The 16,970-nt window shown below is 44.4% G+C and overlaps 2 protein-coding genes across 12 annotated transcripts in view; both read right to left on the bottom strand.

Moving 5' to 3' along the window:
- Nucleotides 1-11,388, bottom strand: part of PANX2 (pannexin 2) — a 46,943-nt gene extending 35,555 nt beyond the window's left edge. For 3 of the 11 annotated variants that reach the window (XM_083463518.1, XM_083463509.1, XM_083463511.1), the window contains exon 1: nt 152-183. Coding sequence is in view for 2 of the 11 variants with exons in the window: in XM_083463512.1 (XP_083319638.1) it covers nt 152-377 (226 nt within the window). In the remaining 9 variants the exon portion in view is untranslated. Of the gene's footprint in view, nt 1-151; nt 509-1,028; nt 1,175-11,180 lie in introns of those variants that run through there. The other 8 variants (XM_083463514.1, XM_083463510.1, XM_083463512.1 and 5 more) reach the window with 7 other exon arrangements.
- Nucleotides 11,389-12,573: 1,185 nt separating this feature from the next.
- The window catches only part of MOV10L1 (Mov10 like RNA helicase 1), a 40,496-nt gene continuing 36,099 nt past the window's right edge, over nt 12,574-16,970 (bottom strand). The window contains exons 25-27 of the mRNA XM_083463383.1: nt 15,273-15,410; nt 13,630-13,721; nt 12,574-12,814 (exon numbers count right to left, since the gene is read on the bottom strand). Coding sequence (XP_083319509.1) covers nt 12,805-12,814; nt 13,630-13,721; nt 15,273-15,410 — 240 coding nt within the window. The 3' untranslated portion in view covers nt 12,574-12,804. The remainder of the gene's footprint in view (nt 12,815-13,629; nt 13,722-15,272; nt 15,411-16,970) is intronic.

The raw sequence follows: 16,970 nt of genomic DNA, 5'->3' as shown, positions 1-16,970 counted from the left end.
ATCATTGCCAGTTTTAAACACTGTGAGTAGATCGCAGTCTCTTGGAAGTTGGCCACCCCTGCTGTATTGCAAATCGGTTGGACTCGATTGAGCCTTAGGCTCCCCTCCCAGTTCTCCCATTCCACGCTGCTGCCCTGAAGGCCCACCTTACCGGCAAAGTTCTTGGTGAAAACCAGCGTGACGAGGACGATGGGGATGAGGACGGTGCCGATGGTGACGACGCGGTCGAAGGGCAGCTCGAGCTTGAGCTGCAGCAGCAGCGCCGCCAGCGAGCCCGCCTTGTCGTCCTGCGCACCGGGCAGGATCAGCTCCTTGAGTTTCTCGCCCGCCAGCAGCGCCGTGGCCATGTCCGGGTGGTTCTCGATGATGTGTTGCATAAGCGGCGCTCCTCACCCGGGCGCTCCTGCCTGCAGCAGGGGAAGCGTCGCCGTCGCCGCCTGGCCGGAGGAGATCCACGAAATCCAGGAGAAGATCCAGCGGATCCCGAGCCGAGGAAGGTGGTCCCGGCCTGCGGGGAGGAGGAGCGACACCGGAGAGCGATGAGAAAAAGAGAGGGCGCACGTGGAGACCGAGGAAGGCGACGAGGCACCATCTCCCTTTTTGCGCAACAGCCGCGTCCCTAGCGAGACTGCGGCAACGGCGATCGGGGGTCGCCCTTGGCGCCCGCAGCCGCGGATCTCCCTGCCCGCCATCCCCCTCTCCCCAGGCCTCCCTTCCCCAGGCGGCGGCGGAGATTAAGCGCCATGCAATACCGCCGAGGACCAGGTGCCGGCGGGCAGCCCTGGAAAGGCGCGACCCGGATTGCGCCAAGCTGGGTGGTTGCAGCCAGCGCGCAAAAACCAGCGGGCAGGGAAAGCGCCGCGGGCGTAAAAAAAACCCCTGCCTGGATAAGAATAATAAAAACCAGCGCGGTAAACATGTTATCGCGGCTCTGCTGCGCAATAAAAGCCCATCAGAAGCTGGTTATATATAATTCCTATATAGAACATATTATATACACACACAAAGACACACACAGATGTATGTACCAAGAAGCTTGTTGCAGAACTAGAATCGTCCTTTTCCGGTTACCTTGATGGAAGCCTTTTTTTTAAATCCCCGCGCTTCTCCTGCTCCAAAGCCGAGAGAGGAGCGCTAGGGTGACTCGGCAAAATCAGAGATGGTAAAGGGAAAAAAATAAAAAAAATCCGGCTGCGGCAGGCTGGCAAGACTCCGGCCTTCACATAGTACTTCCTCTTGGTCCCTAAGTCTAGTGCAGGATCTCCCCCACCCCCTCTCCGAAGAAGAGAGGGGCGATTTGCAAAGGGCAGTTGCACGAAAGGAAGCGTCCTCCGCGGTAGCCGCCGCAACGAGCTGTTGGAGAAGGCGCTTTGCAGCGGCGAAGGAAGCCCCCCAGCGGAATGCAATGGGTTGAACGCCGCCCAGAGGTCGTTTAAGGTCTCCGCTTAAACATCTGGAATTGGCGGAGCTGCCAGTAGCGGCAGGAGCGGGGGCTTTGCTCTAGGAGAGAAGGGTGGCCGCGAGGAGGCATAGGCTGCAGGCACTATCGGCTCAGAAGCTGCCGAGTCACCCAGTGCAACACGTTGCGCCTCGAAGTGGCGACAGACAGCTTCTCCTGCCGCTGCCTGGGAATGGCTCGGCGGCATCTCCGGCTGCTTTTGAGACTGGCAGCCTGGTTAGAAGCGACGGAGGAGAAAAGGGTGGCCAGGAAAGCCGCCTCTGGGCCTCATTGCGGAGGCAACCAAAGGAACCCGGCGGCGAGCGCTGAAGCGCCGCAAATGCAAATGCAGAAGGGGATTTATTTCCCTTGCTAGTCGCCCCATCCTCTTCCCCCCCTCTCTCTCAACACCTAGCTCTTGTTCTGCAATGGCAGTGCAGCCAAGTCCTCTGCATGTTTACCCACAAAAAAATCCTGCGGAGTTCAGTAGGTGTTTGCACTCCCGTGACACGCGAGAGCGCATAGGGACTGCAGCCCTGGGTGGTGGTTGTTATAATTTGTTGTTGTTGTTTAGTCGTTTAGTCTTGTCCGACTCTTCGTGACCTCCTGGACCAGAGCACGCCAGGCCCTCCTGTCTTCCACTGCCTCCCGCAGTTTGGTCAAACTCATGCTGGTAGCTTCGAGAACACTGCCCAACCATCTCGTCCTCTGTCGTCCCCTTCTCCTTGTGCACTCCATCTTTCCCAACATCAGGGTCTTTTTCAGGGAGTCTTCTCTTCTCATGAGGTGGCCAAAGTATTGGAGCCTCAGCTTCACGATCTGTCCTTCCAGTGAGCACTCAGGGCTGATTTCCTTCAGAATGGATAGGTTTGATCTTCTTGCAGTCCATGGGACTCTCAAGAGTCTCCTCCAGCACCATAATTCAAAAGCATCAATTCTTCGGCGATCAGCCTTATTTGTGGTCCAGCTCTCACTTCCGTACATCACTACTGGGAAAACCATGGCTTTAACTATACGGACCTTTGTTGGCAAGGTGATGTCTCTGCTTTTTAAGATGTTGTCTAGGTTTGTCATCACCTTTCTCCCAAGAAGCAGTCTACCACACTCTGAACTAAATACACTGAATATATTTATGCAAACAATTAGATTTGCATAATGAATTCTTGTTTCAGAATTTGTTGTTTTTTTAAGTACAGTATACAGCCTTTAATATTCTGTGTTGGATTACTGCTCCTATCTTTATTGTATTCATATTCCACGAGGAAGTTTAGGCAAAGAGAGTGACTAGTCTTATGGCTGAGCAGGATTTGAACAGTTATCCAGGGCCAAGCCCAACACAATGGTTTGGGTGAGCCTCACATGGTAAGTCAAACGACAGCTAAGTGTGAACAACTAAGTGTACTCTCAGAGCTACAATTCCAGGAGTGGTTTAACAATCCACCCCTCTTCCTTGGGAACTCTGGAATTGTATCTCAGTGAGAGGGAATAAGGACTTCCTAACTCTACAACTGTGGGCAAAAGTGAAAAAAGCTATACAACTTTGGCCATAAGAAAGAAAAGCAAAAAGCAAAGCTCAACAACTTTGCCAAAAAAAGCTCAACAATCGTAGCATAGTGCAGGTGGGACCTTGAAAAAAATGGCAGCTGCTTCATTCCTCCCTCTAGTTGTCTTGCTGCCATGCTACCCGAACCAAGGCAACAGTTGGCTTAGCATTACTTCCAAACCTGGGCTGGATCTAGACTCATCAAAGAAGTGTTTCAGCTAAACGCGTTGTAAACTTTGTATGAGAAATTGGGTTGGCAAAAATGGAACCCCACAGCGCCATCTGGTGTCACAGTATTATAATGCATATACAGTACAACGCATCTAAAGCACTTTTTCTTTCTTATATAAAGCCAATATAGCTGAGTCCCTGATCTCATGCTTTGTCTCGCTCCAAAGAAACCATAAGCTTGTTGGTGGCCATGGTCTGTCTCACTTGGTAGTAGCAATAGTGATACGGACAGCTTTTGCTACTTCGCCCTGGACTCCATCTGCCTGTGTGGAATATTGTGTAAGCAAATATAAAAGTACACACTACACTGTATACTTGTAAGCAAATGCAAAAGTCACAGCAACTTATGGTGAGAACTGAGCACTATGCAAAACTCAAGACAATAGAGCTTCTTGTTATATTATAAAGGATGGGAATTCTTTAGTTTTCCAGATATTGCTGTACTGCAACGCTCATCATCCCTATTTGTCACGCTGGTTGGCGATAGGCCGCCATCTCTGTTCTAGAGCAACAGAACATTTCTGATTCTTCTGAAGCTAATGACTGAATTAAATCTGATTGCAAATACACAGCCTAGACTGAGTCATTAATACTTGCAATGACTCATCCTCCTGAATAATTTATGTATGTCACCCAGACTTATTGCTTTAGTGTTATTTGACTTCCCCCCATCACCATCTAGGCCTCATTATCTGTCCAGACTGAACTTTAGAGTATTGCTGCTAAAGATCTGTACATTACCAGTGAGCTGTATAGTACAGATGGCAGAAGGAAGTGTTAATTTGCTAGTTGGATTAAGTAAATACAGTTCAAGTAAAACACAGAAGTGCATCTTGAATTTCACCTTTCTATAAAAGCAAGGAAGTGCTTTCTCTTAAAAACAGCCTTTTTGCAGAGGGTTCAGAGCACAGTTCAGTATATTTTACCTTTTTCCAGTATAGTTCCAGTTGTACCTGCCATTTGTTTCCCCAGGGTGCCTCTGGGCTGGTGAAAATCCTGTTTGACTGGAGTTTCACTACACAGCATGCTCAAATGCTATAAAAACAACTCTTTTTGAGGGGGTGGGAATGTTTGTTGTGAAAAACAGTATCACAGAACCATAGAGTTGGAAGGGAACCTGACGATCATCTAGTGAATGACCTGCGATGCAAGAATACACAGCTGTCCCATGTAATGATCAAACTTGTAACCTTGGTGTTTATCAGCATCATGTTCTAACCGAGATTGGCTCTGATATTCCCGTGTTGCCATTTTTTGAGGGGAGGATGGGGCAGGCTCTTCTGGATTTTGAGCCACACGTTTAGCCTCAGTGGGGCTCCATATACATCACCAAACAAACATTTTACATCTTGCTGGCACCGCTTCTTCAATAAAACCCCAAAGTGCCTACAGCAAACTCACAAAGCCTGATACGAATGAATGCTGTAAAGATTCAGCTTCAACTAATTTATAACAGTTTAGGTCAGGGGTCTGCAACCTTTAAGACAAAAAGAGCCACTTGGACCCATTTCCAAAGAAAAAAAACTGGAGCCGCAAAACTCGTCATTATAGAAATAACTTTTTTGTCACTTTTTTATTATTTCTTTGTTTGACCCCTCAGAATTACTCCTCCTCATAGAAATAAACGTTAAATTAACAAGTTACCTTTTTTGTGTGTGTGTTCTTTACTCCCCTTCAAAACAGTGACCAGCATACATGCCCCTTTACAATGTAGTGGACGGGCGGGCGGGAAGGTGATGTCGGGACGGTGTGTGACTAATGCACGCACCGCCCCCATGCGACGTCACAGCCAGTACAGCACCCGCCACAGTGGGGAGTGTCAGGGCACACAATGCGCCTCCTCCCCTCACTAGTATCTGCCCCGGAGCTGCGGCAAAGGTGTAAAAGAGCCACATGCGGCTCCAGAGCTGCGGGTTGCCGACCCCTGGTTTAGGTGAACGCTTCCTTGAGCTGCTGAATCTGGCTTCTGATTTCTGCCAGGTTGATGCATTTGAGAAAACGGAGGTGAGAAGTCAAAGGGGAAATTCAACAACGGGTGCTCGGTCAGAGCAACATAATTGCACACTGGTGTGAACCACAAGAAGCTGTTCGGTGGTGTCAGAAATCTGTGCAAAGCTGCAAAGTCTCTCTCTCCCCCCCCACCCCGATCTTGGATTATTTTCAGCAAAAGGTTCTCAGTAGAACATCTGCACCACATTTATTTATTAATGCATTTGTTAACAGAAGGTGTAGGTCTCCTGAGTCACCTGATGACGCAGATGCTCTCATTGAGGTGGAAGAATTGCTTAGGTAACTGCCTTATTTAATTTAGAAAATTAGAGTTATCCAGGTGTTAACGCATCCTGCATCTGTATGTACTAGCCACATAATTCAATTAAATGGCATCCTACCGAGCCTAGAACTTACAACCTGGGACTTCTGCAAAGGCAGGCTCCACTCTGAACCCATTCATTTTAGAGGACATGTTTAGGCTCAGAATACATAGCAGACACATGCACAGCCTATCGTACAGATATAGACACTGTCCATTTTTTTGGGGGGAAGCAAGCATGAATTTTGGGAGCCAGCATCTGAAGCCCTCTAGCAATCCTGGTGACACCCACCCACTGATCCGATTTGTGGCCCTGATTTATAAATGAGGATTGGATTCATTCTGACCAGATCTGGAAATCCCATAGACTTGCACTATGAAACCGAAACGGCCATAATATCCTTGTTTTGTTCACAAGGGGGCATGAAATTTGGAAACATGGTAGCCCCTCTAGAGCTAATCAACCTGGCCATGTTTCAGATGGGTAGCACCAGTAATTTTAACGCTAGGTAAAGGGACCCCTGACCATTAGGTCCAGTTGTGACTGACTCTGGGGTTGCGGTGCTCATCTCGCTTTATTGGCCAAGGGAGTCGGCGTTTGTCTGCAGACAGCGAACCAGAGCAGCACACGGAAACGCTGTTTACCTTCCTGCCAGAATTTATCTACTTGCACTTAAGGGTGCTTTTGAACTGCTAGGTTGGCAGGAACTGGGACCAAACAATGGGAGCTCACCCCGTCGCGGGGATTCGAACCGCCAACCTTCTGATCAGCAAGTCCTAGGCTCTGTGGTTTAACCCACACGCTAACCACCTTTAAACATTGCTTTAAAGAAAATACAGTGTGCATGCTTGTCACACACACACGCACACACTGGCCGGATTGCCCCCTCCCTCTCTGAGCTTTCCAGGGTATTCAATTGGCATTGTGCTTCAAGAGATTTCAGAATCTCTTGAAGATGACAAACAACTCTTTAATTGTTCATTACAATTCCAGTATACCCCATTAAATGAAGGCAACAGGAGACACGCTAGTCCTCACAGGCGCCATGGAGCTGGTAAAACTGGCACCAGTGGCACAGGGACTCCAACATCACAAAAACAATTTTCAATTGAAAGGAAAAACTAAAACGTACTAGGGGCTATATTTGAGTGTACAAAGCAGCACCACGCAGCTCTTTTAATGTTTTATGAAAATAAATGTCACATGCCTCCCTATCAAATATCCGTTGCCAGCTTTTTAAATAATTTAGAACTCAAGACAGAGGGAAGAGATGCCTCTTTTCCAAGCCATAGAAAAAACATCTTGACGACCAAGCATCCAAATGATCTGCTATCACAGCTCCTCACAGAAATTAATAGCAGCTAAGGTTTTGCTACAAAAAGGTTTGTGGGGTAAAGGAACCTATTTCAGGTGTAGGCCCTGGTTGCTGGTGGTGGATAAAGGAAGGCAGGAATTAAGTGTCTGAATAATGTTGGCTCAGGATGGGATGGACAAATGGACAGACACACCCCATCCTGTCTCCAATTCAGGCTGCAAAATGTGGTTGAGTCCGTGCCTCAGCTTCCCCCAGGATCTTCCATTTTAAACAAAATTTTAAAATTCCTTCCAGTAGCACCTTAGAGACCAACTAAGTTTGTTATCGGTATGAGCACACTTCTTCGGATACACTGAAACAGAAGTCGCCAGATCCATATATACCGTATTTTTTGCTCTATAAGACTCACCTTTTCCCTCCTAAAAAGTAAGGGGGAATGTGTGTGCGTCTTATGGAGCGAATGCAGGCTGCACAGCTATCCCAGAAGGCAGAACAGCAAGAGGGATTGCTGCTTTCACTGTGCAGCGATCCCTCTTGCTGTTCTGGCTTCTGAGATTCAGAATATTTTTTTTCTTGTTTTCCTCCTCCAAAAACTAGGTGCGTCTTGTGGTCTGGTGTGTCTTACAGAGCGAAAAATACGGTATATAGTGAGAGGCTGGGGAGGGGTATTACTCAGAACAGTGGTGGGAGTGGGTGATTGGCTGATAGGTGTGGTAAACCTATCAAAGACAATTTGATTGCCCAATCCAATGCCTAGACCTTTCCTTGTACACCAATAAGGCAATCGTGGGATCGGTTTAGCACTTGACGAAACAGAGGTATTATTTTGGTCTCAGTTGCTAGGCCAATCCCACAGTGTGCAGGAGCTGTTACAGTTCCCTATTAAGAGCCTGTTTTAGGCTGCAAAACGCTGCTGAAGACAGATGTGGTTTACAGTTCTGCTGAACCTTCAGGGAAAGTCATACATGCATGCATGCTGGAAAGACAAACGAGAGGCGCTATATTGGGCTTCCTCAGTTCTTGCTGCAGCTGATGTAACATAATGGGCACATCATCCTCAGCAGTGGCAAGTTCAAGGTCTCAAGGAAACTTAGGAAAGGCTGAAGCGCATGATGCACAAAGTTGCTGCTGTTTTGATTCTCTTGGCAAGCTGCTGTCTCACCTTAGCTTTTCTCTCTGTCATGAGACAAAGGTTCTTGAGAGCAGAAGCAGTAAGGCCTACAAAGCCTACACAATCATTCAAGCCTGCTAACTGCTAACGGTTAACAGCAAACTGCTGTCACTGTGACTCGTGACTCATCTTTATTCTCCCTATAAAAGTAGCCAGCCTCTCTGTGGGCCTCAGTGTCAAGTCTCTCTCTCTCTCTCTCTCTCTCTCTCTCTGTGTGTGTGTGTGTGTGTGTGTGTCTCAGCCAGTGTCTCTGTGTGTGTCGTTGTGTTGCTGCAGAGTGGCTCCAGGACTTCAGTAAATCAGTAACTGAAACTGTGTCTGTGAAGAGTCAGATACTGTAGCTGCTATGAGCACTCTGTGTATGCTCTTTAACTATGCTGTATATGAACTTTATTTTTCTCAAGTAAAAGTTTTATTGTTTATGAAGAAGACTCTGCATTGATTAATTCACCACACACTCTCACAATCCAAAGACCTGCGCATTTTGTAAATATTTTCAGTGACAGAATTCATTTTTTTCTTTGTCACCGATTCATGTTGTTGTTGTTTAGTCATGTCCAACTCTTCGTGACCCCATGGACCAGAGCACGCCAGGCACTTCTGTCTTTCACTGCCTCCCACAGTTTAGTCAAACTCATGCTGGTAGCTTCGAGAACACCATCCAACCATTTCATCCTCTGTCATCCCCTTCTCCTTGTGCCCTCCATCTTTCCCAACATCAGGGTCTTTTCCAGGGGGTCTTCTCTTCTCATGAGGTGGCCAAAGTATTGGAGCCTCAGCTTCATGATCTGTCCTTCCAGTGAGCACTCAGGTCTGATTTCCTTCAGAATGGAGAGGTTTGATCTTCTTGAAGTCCATGGGACTCTCAAGAGTCTCCTCCAGCACCATAATTCAAAAGCATCACCAATTCATACCCCCTCTCAAAAAACCACAAGCTTTTCGTAAGGGACTAAGTGCAGCCTGCATGGTGTGGATCTTGTGTGTGGTAACCACAACCACTAGAGACACGACCCCCACAAGGGTGGGCCAAAAGCAAAAACTATCCTCCTTGGGCCAGAGCCACTGCTGCTCTAAGGGCTAGCAGTAGTCAAGAATGGATCTTCACCACAAAGATGTATCCATTCCAGCTTTTAAACTCAACACTCACTGCATACAAATGTGCCTCTGAATTAAGCTGCAGGACTGCATTTGGGTACTATGGTTATAATCAAGATTACCTCAGATGAGAAGCACCCGTCGATATAGGAGTGCCATGCACACAAAGTGTTCTGTTTCCCCCTCCCAGCAGCTTCTCTGACTGCTGCTTCAGCCCATTCTTGTTCATGTCCTTTTGCTTTCCTTGGCAGCTTCTACTTCAAAACTTCCAATCACAATGGCCACGATCCATAAGCACACCAAATCAGAATATTTATAGTTCAGTCCCATTGATTACTGCGACTTGACCATTCCTGTCGATACGAAAATTAATTTGGACTGTGGCAGATTTAAGGTTTCTTGAAATTCCCAGCCCTTTTCTCTGGAATTGCTGTCAAAACGTCTTCTAGAGGTTCATTGTTTTCAATGAAACCATTTCTGCCAAGGCAGTTTACAATTCAACACAAAGGATATAAAAATTGGTGGGGGTGGGGAGAGTCTAACTGGCAAAGTGCCAGTTCTCTTTGCCTGTATCTCTCCCTTTTTCCTTCCCTCAGGGCAGGTGGTGTCAGTTGGCCTCGTGAGGGGACAGCCTGACTGGAGCAAGTCTTGATGTAGCCTTTGCCTGATTCCTTCATGCTCTTCTCTCCTATACAGTGGTACCTCGGGCTAAGTACCAAATTCATTCTGGAGGTCTGTTCTTAACCTGAAACTGTTCTTAACCTGAAGCACCACTTTAGCTAATGGGGCCTCCTGCCACCGCCGTGCCGCTGGAGCACGATTTCTGCTCTCATCCTGAAGCAAAGTTCTTAACCCGAGTGAAATATACTCAGAGTCGCAAAGTGATTTCATGCTCTTTATTCAGCTCATAGTGGTGAGGAGGAATGAATGAATGCCCCCTCAAAGTATCTGCTTTATATACATTATTTACACAATGGGCTGCACATGATTGGCTAATTCTGGAATTCTACTGTAAGCCAATCAGGTTGTGGATTCACTTCTATCTGGAGCATGATTGGGTGGTTCCTGCTAACCAATCATACTGCTGCATTGTTCTAGGACCAATCAGACTGCTGCATTCTGAATCCTATTGTTCTAGGACCAATCAGGCTGCTGCAGTTTGGATCCTATTCAACTCAGTACATAACACCGAGGTACTATTTTTGGGTTAGCAGAGTCTGTACCCTGAAGCGTATGTAACCCGAGGTACCACTGTAGTAGGTAAAAGTCTTGACCAGACTTTTCAGGGCCTGCCCTGAGGTTGTCTTTGCCTCCCATGTATTTGTGTTTCTTCTCACATCTTCTCTCTTTTTGGGTTAGCATTCCCATGTGTTTTCAGACTTGATTTTGGGGGTTCCCCCCTCCCCACCTGATAATAAAATGCAATTGTAGCACCAACCCGTTGAGGAACTTTTGAATGGGACACTGCTGATTGAAGATGAGTATAAGAAGACCATTAGCAAACTCTGCATGTAAGCAGAAACGGGGAAATTGCCTCAGGCATCTTTTCTTAGCGTGGACAATAGAGGAAATTGAGGTTTAGGTATCCTTCCCTTGGTTTCTGCTATATGGGCTGTGAGTGCTGCTGCTTATGCACTGAATTGGCGGCACCAGAGAAGTATTAGGAGATTCCAGCTGATCAGGGCCTGTGAAAGATCCTATAGCCCAGAAGGCAATACTGTTTTTGGCTTTGACTCTATTGTCAGAGATAAATTATGGGCTCAAGCAGAATCTTAGTACTTCATGCAGCTCAAAAACTAATTTGGAATTGGTACAGAAAAGCAGATGTGCTGAAGATATACCTATAGAGCAACTCCTTGCCCTGTAGCCTTTCTGAAGGCAATGGCTCACCGTTCTTCTATGGGATATGTTGTGCTGAGCTGTAAATATGAGGCAGTCTGCTTTGGTTAAAATTAGGAAATAAAGCCTGTTCCGTAAGGGGGCATATGAGGAGAATACACCCTCAGAATACACGTGTGTGTAAAATAATACTCCACAAACACTTATGTGTAAAATAATATTCAATGAACTCCTACTTTCTAAATAGGGAAGCAGTGCTTTCTTTTCATGAGAGAGCTCTTTCAACTGCAGAAGTAGGTGCTCCTTTTTAAAAAGTTGTAATTCCTGCTCCTTTGAGTCTGACCTGAGAGCGGCATGGTGCTGATAACACCAAGGTTGAAAGTTTGATCCCTGTATGGGACCAGCTGCATTTTCCTGTATTCCAGGGGGCTGGACTAGAATAGTTCATCCTCAGGGTTCCTTCCAACTCTGTGATAGGATAGGATATGATATGAAATGAAGAAATAGGATATTGTAATGAGACTAGATTGGACTAAATGGGTTCTTTAATGCTAGGACTCTGGTTATAAAAAGAGGCTGCTAAAGAGATCAAACTGGGTTGACCAGCTTAACGTGGCAGATACCATTTGTTGGGAGAATAGCAGTTATGACTTAGGTGATGTGTTGCACCATGAACTAAATAGTGGGTGGGGTATCTTTCTCCCTCCCCTTCCCTGGCGGGATGTCATCAAGTTATCTCTGTGTTACAGATAGCAGTGCTAGTCTTGAAACTGGGTCTGAAAGCTGTCATTTCCTTACTTGCTTTCTGGAAGAACTGAGAATGGTTTTTGTGCCCCTCCCCTCCTATAAATATGATGAGGAGTTAATGATGCAAATCTTCTCTTTTATGTTTATGAAACTTTGTATCAGAGAATTGCTATCCATATCATTTGGATTTTATGACTATTGTTTCACTTTTTAACCTAACTGTAAACTGTTTAAGGATTTTTGTAATTTATTATTGTTGATTGCTTTATTGCTTGTAAACCACCATTGTTGTATTTTATATAGAGAGCTGCTGTAGCAGCCAGAATGACAATGAATAAATCAACCTCTCCCCCCCCCATTTATTTTAGGCAAGGATACTAGTACTGTTAGAAGTTGTCAAAACATTTAAGCACCTCTACTTAAAAGGCAAAACATATTCAAACACTGCACAAATGCTGCCAGAACCAAGGCAATAAATCCTAGTGGACAAAGGAGGTAGGTGGTTTTGCTGACTGGGCTTTTAAGATCCCCAGGGGAAATCAAATTCCACTGAAAAGGTGGTGGGGGTTCCATTAATTCTCAGGATAAGAGGCAGGACCCCACTGAGAGGTAAGCTTATTAATCACATGTAGGGAATCTGTTGGGGAGTTGCTTGCCATTCTGCTTCCTAAAGGAAGGAAGAAACAGAAAGCAAGGAGGGGTAGTAGATTAGGGAGGAACTTGTGCCTATACGGCTGTGCGAGAGAAATATGCTACCAATATCTGCAGAAGGATGGGGTGCAGCTTAAATGGCATCATAAAGTTGACACTATACCTTTAAACGGTGAACGAAGTATCTTACTATGATTCTTATTTCCATTTATACAAGTCGCAGAAGACAGCCAACATGCAGAAAACTTTATTCAAATTAGTGATATTTAATGGCATACAAATAGAGCAACTTTGAAATAAACATTTTACAAGTATCCTATTTTAAGATACATCGGTTTAAAGTGTTTTCGATACAAAGTTCTTAACCTGCCAGGGAGGTGCTGGCTTTCTATTTAACCAAACTTCGGGCAGATCGGCACATGGTCAGGAAGATTTAGCCGGTAGTGCAGCAAATATTTTTATTTACTCCGACCTGTGGATTAACCAAGCAAGACAGGTAATGAAATAGCACTGTTATTGATAGCACTTTTAGTTGAACAACCAGATCAAGAGCACTGGGAATCGTTTCAACAACCAAAGACAACATGGGGTATCTAAATTGCATACATACAACGGTGGTATTCAGCTAAGTTTCACTCAGAATCAACCTACTAAAATTAAAGGACCTAGTTTTGTCATGTTTGTTAATTTCAGTGGGTCCACTCTACGTAAACCTAAGTTGAATACCACCCTTAGTTTAGTAGTCGTTTCCTATTTCCCACAAAAAACTGGGAATCACAGTTCTAGGAAGGGGCTATGCTACTTTCTTTCAGCATTATTTTTTAAAATTCCCAGAATCCTCTGAGGATATCAGGATAGTTAAACTGGCATAAAATGTTAAGTACATACGTTCATCACATGTAGCAGTATCTACATGTGATACCCAAGTACTGTATGTTGACATCCACACCAAATTCTGAATAATTTGTTCCTCACATCTTTAAAAGACAGTACTTTCACATGTCTCACTGCTCTAAGCTCATCTGTTCCTGGCAAATAGCAGTAAATTATTGTTTTTCCTATTCTGTTAATATGCTACAGTTTTATAGTTTAAGACTGTGAGCTGAACATTTTAACTCCGTATTTCCTACACACAACATGCATTTTTATCACATGCTTTTTCAGATATGGTAACACCAGTGGCAGATTTATCATTATTTCCTTAAAAGCAGATTTTGGGATAAAGAGCTACTGCTGATTTATCCCTCCCTCCCTCCCTCCTTTCACAAGTGCTGAAAAGACACTCACTGATTTAGATTTTGTAGTTCCTGTGGTAAGTCACAGCCAATGTAAGCTCCATTTGTCAAACTGTATTCCAATAGAGCACTAAAGCAGGCATCCTGACCAAATAATAATAAAAAAATTGTTAACAACTGCAGAATTTATGAATATGAATTTTAACAAAAGTAACCCTGCAACCAATGTATAACTTTACAGTATTTGAAAACAGCATGCCTAAAGAAGAATATCTTTAGAACATTCTTGGTAGCTGACTTTCACATAAAACTGTTGTTAGCAAACATAGGATGCTATTGTATGAGCTGGACTGCAGCAAACATATTCTAACACAGCCTTGTGTTTAAACTTGCTTGCTAGTAGACTACCAGGAATTTCATGCAGACAAGTGAGCAGGCTCGGCAAGAAGGGATGGTTTCTTTGGGTAGTCTATTTTTAATGAGCATGTTACTTTAAAAAGGTAAAGGTAAAGGACCCCTGACAGTTATGTCCAGTCGCAGATGACTCTGGGGTTGCAGCACTCATCTCACTTTACAGGCTGAGGGAGCCAACGTTTGTCTGCAGACATTTTTTTCGGGTCATGTGGCCAGCATGACTAATCCGCTTCTGGCGAAACTAGAGGAGCGCACGGAAACACAGTTTACCTTCCTGCCTATTGATCTACTTGCACTTTTTGGTGTGCTTTCGAACTGCTAGGTTGGCAGAAGCTGGGACCGAGCAACGGGAGCTCACCCCGTTGCGGGGATTTGAACTGCCGACCTTCTGATCAGCACGCCCAAGAGGCTAAGTGGTTTAGACCACGACCCTATACAAACAGCTATTAAAGTGAGGTGTTTGAAGAGTTTATTATGTGTGGGGTTTCTTAGCTTATGTGATTTAGCCATATTTATATTTTAACTGTTGTTTTAATTTATGTTTCCATTGTTGTAGCTTTAAGTTTGCAACTTACTACAAAAGTTACAAATATGAAATACACCAAGAATGAAAACCACTCATCATTAATATTTATGCCATAATGGAAACTTCCTTTCTTCTTAGCTAATGCTTTATTGAATCATATTAACCATTTTGAAGGATGATTTTTGATATTTTCTGATATTTTGAATTACTATGACTTTACTGAATCGATAAATTTGTTGCTGTTTGCTTTATTTAAACGTTATTGTGTTTGATAATATAGTGATTGTAATGTTGTCATCGTTTCAATGCTTTTGTGGTCACTGTGAACTGCTTTGAGCTCAACATATGTTGTTGGAAATGCGGAATCGAAATATTAAATCAAAATCAAATCAAATTATTGTGTTACATTTCTACTGAAAAATCTGGGTTCTTTTGGCTTCAGGCAAGAAATTATTGTTGCATCCCAGGCTGTTCCATCTTCAACATAGACATGGCTGAATTCACCACTTATTCAATATCATTATGACCCTTTTCACTCTCTCATAGGTTAATATTGCCTGAAGTAGAAAAGCTGGAACACATAAGCAGGTGTGAATGTATTCTAAATGAAAAGCCCTTGCATATAACTTTTACAGTATTTATACTACAGATAGCCACAGGCAACCTGCCATTCCGCTCTGAAATTCACAGTTTTAACTGAAGCAAGCATGAATTCAACATTTTGCATTGGCAGATAGCAAGCAAGCAAGCCTTACTCTGACAAGCACATGAGGATTCCCCACTATAATGAGCAATGCCTTGGGTCTGGTAATTGCCACATTAAAGCGCTTTGAATTAGTAAGGAAACCTAAGAGTTGTTTTTCATCAGCAAATGAAGTTTCGTTTGACCGAACCTGGAAGAAAGCAGAAACATTAAATCCTGCAAAGGTAAATCTACAGAAGTTATATGTTTGTGTGCACATCCATATACCCACACACATACTCTATGCAAGGTCCAACTATGTTGTCTTGTGTTAGGAGGCAACCCTAAGAGATGCTGTACCACCACAATGCATTAGCTGTGCAACATCTGAGACTGCTGTGATTGGCTGGAGCAGTTGCAGCAGGTCCCAGCTAGAAGTTCAAAAGTCTATAATGCTCATTCCATAACTACTGGAGGGGATCTAGGATGCAAGGGCCTATGATTACAGCGTGTGTGACGGACAGCAGGGCCAGACCAGTTGGGTGATATAGTCCCTCAGAAATCCCAACAGAGTGCTGGAGCTTCTCTCTGCTTGGCTACCAAGACGGCTAGCCAAAGGGGGTGGAGAGGCTTTGGGAGGGAGAATAAAAGGAGGATTTTCAGAGGGAGTTAGATAGGGACAGAGGGCTTGATTTGAGATGGAAGATAGGGATTAGGAGAGGATTTGACTGGGGGAGAACTGGTTCTGATCTGAGTGGAACATCCACATTGAGGAGACTATCCATAGGAAGAGGAAAGAGCCTCGCAGCTTAGACAGGAAGACCAGGTTGAGTGACTGGGGAAGGTATACAGACAGGAGTTAACTGGAGGGCTGAGTGTGAGCCAGGAGAGGTAGAAGCTGTGGGAATAGAGATTACCTGAGTCTCATTCTAGCCAGGAGCAGAGAGATCTTCTAGAACGGAAAGACTCCCAAAACCAGTTAAAAGGGTCTGTTACACTATTTGGAAATGCCTCAGGCAGGAGTAGGATTAAGAGGTTGGGTAATTGACAAAAAGTGCCCTTTGCTCGTGAACCAAAATATTAAGCTGTGAAGAAAGCTGTGCTGTGTCAAAAGTATTTTACTCTAACACCTGTCATAACTAAGTAAAGGCGTGAGAGTGAAATAACAGAAACTGAGTTAAGCATTTTACCATCTCTTCTAGAAAACTGAACATCTACCGGAAGTGTAAATCCTGATTTTTAGCAACTGACATTTAAGAAAAGTTGTGCATTTACTACTTTAATGCCTCTGACATCTTAAACTTAGCGTAATTAATAAGTTAACTGTTTCCTGAAAGAACACAACTCCAGACCCATCCCTGTTTTTACTAACTTTGTTTTGCAAATAAAACCTTTCAAATTTATTCAATTTCTGCCTAAGACTCCAAATCACTTAAGTTTTCTCTCAAACAAGAATTCCAAAAGATAACATGTGGTAATTTAGAAATTTAATTAATCGTTGTACCAAGCGGTAGGTTCACTACAGGTTTAATTGAGGCAGTTAGCAGTGGGATCTGCTAAGTTTAATTGGAGCTAGCAGTAGATCTGTTACAATAACACGGCTGCCATTTTAAAAAATATAACAGAGCACAATCCTGTTCTCCCAAACACAAGTTCTGCCCTGGCCAGTGTGAGCTGCCAATGCTTTGGACTGTGGATTCACTCTCTAGCTCTGACCAGTTGCACACTTTCCTGGGAGTAAGCATCCTGGGAGTAAGCGTCACTGAACAAG

This window comes from Podarcis liolepis (assembly GCF_965112155.1).
Source record: "Podarcis liolepis genome assembly, chromosome: 10".
In the NCBI taxonomy this organism is placed as follows: Eukaryota; Metazoa; Chordata; class Lepidosauria; order Squamata; family Lacertidae; genus Podarcis; species Podarcis liolepis.
The sequence above is the reverse complement of the archived record's forward strand: the minus strand, read 5'-3'. Positions and strand labels throughout refer to the sequence as shown.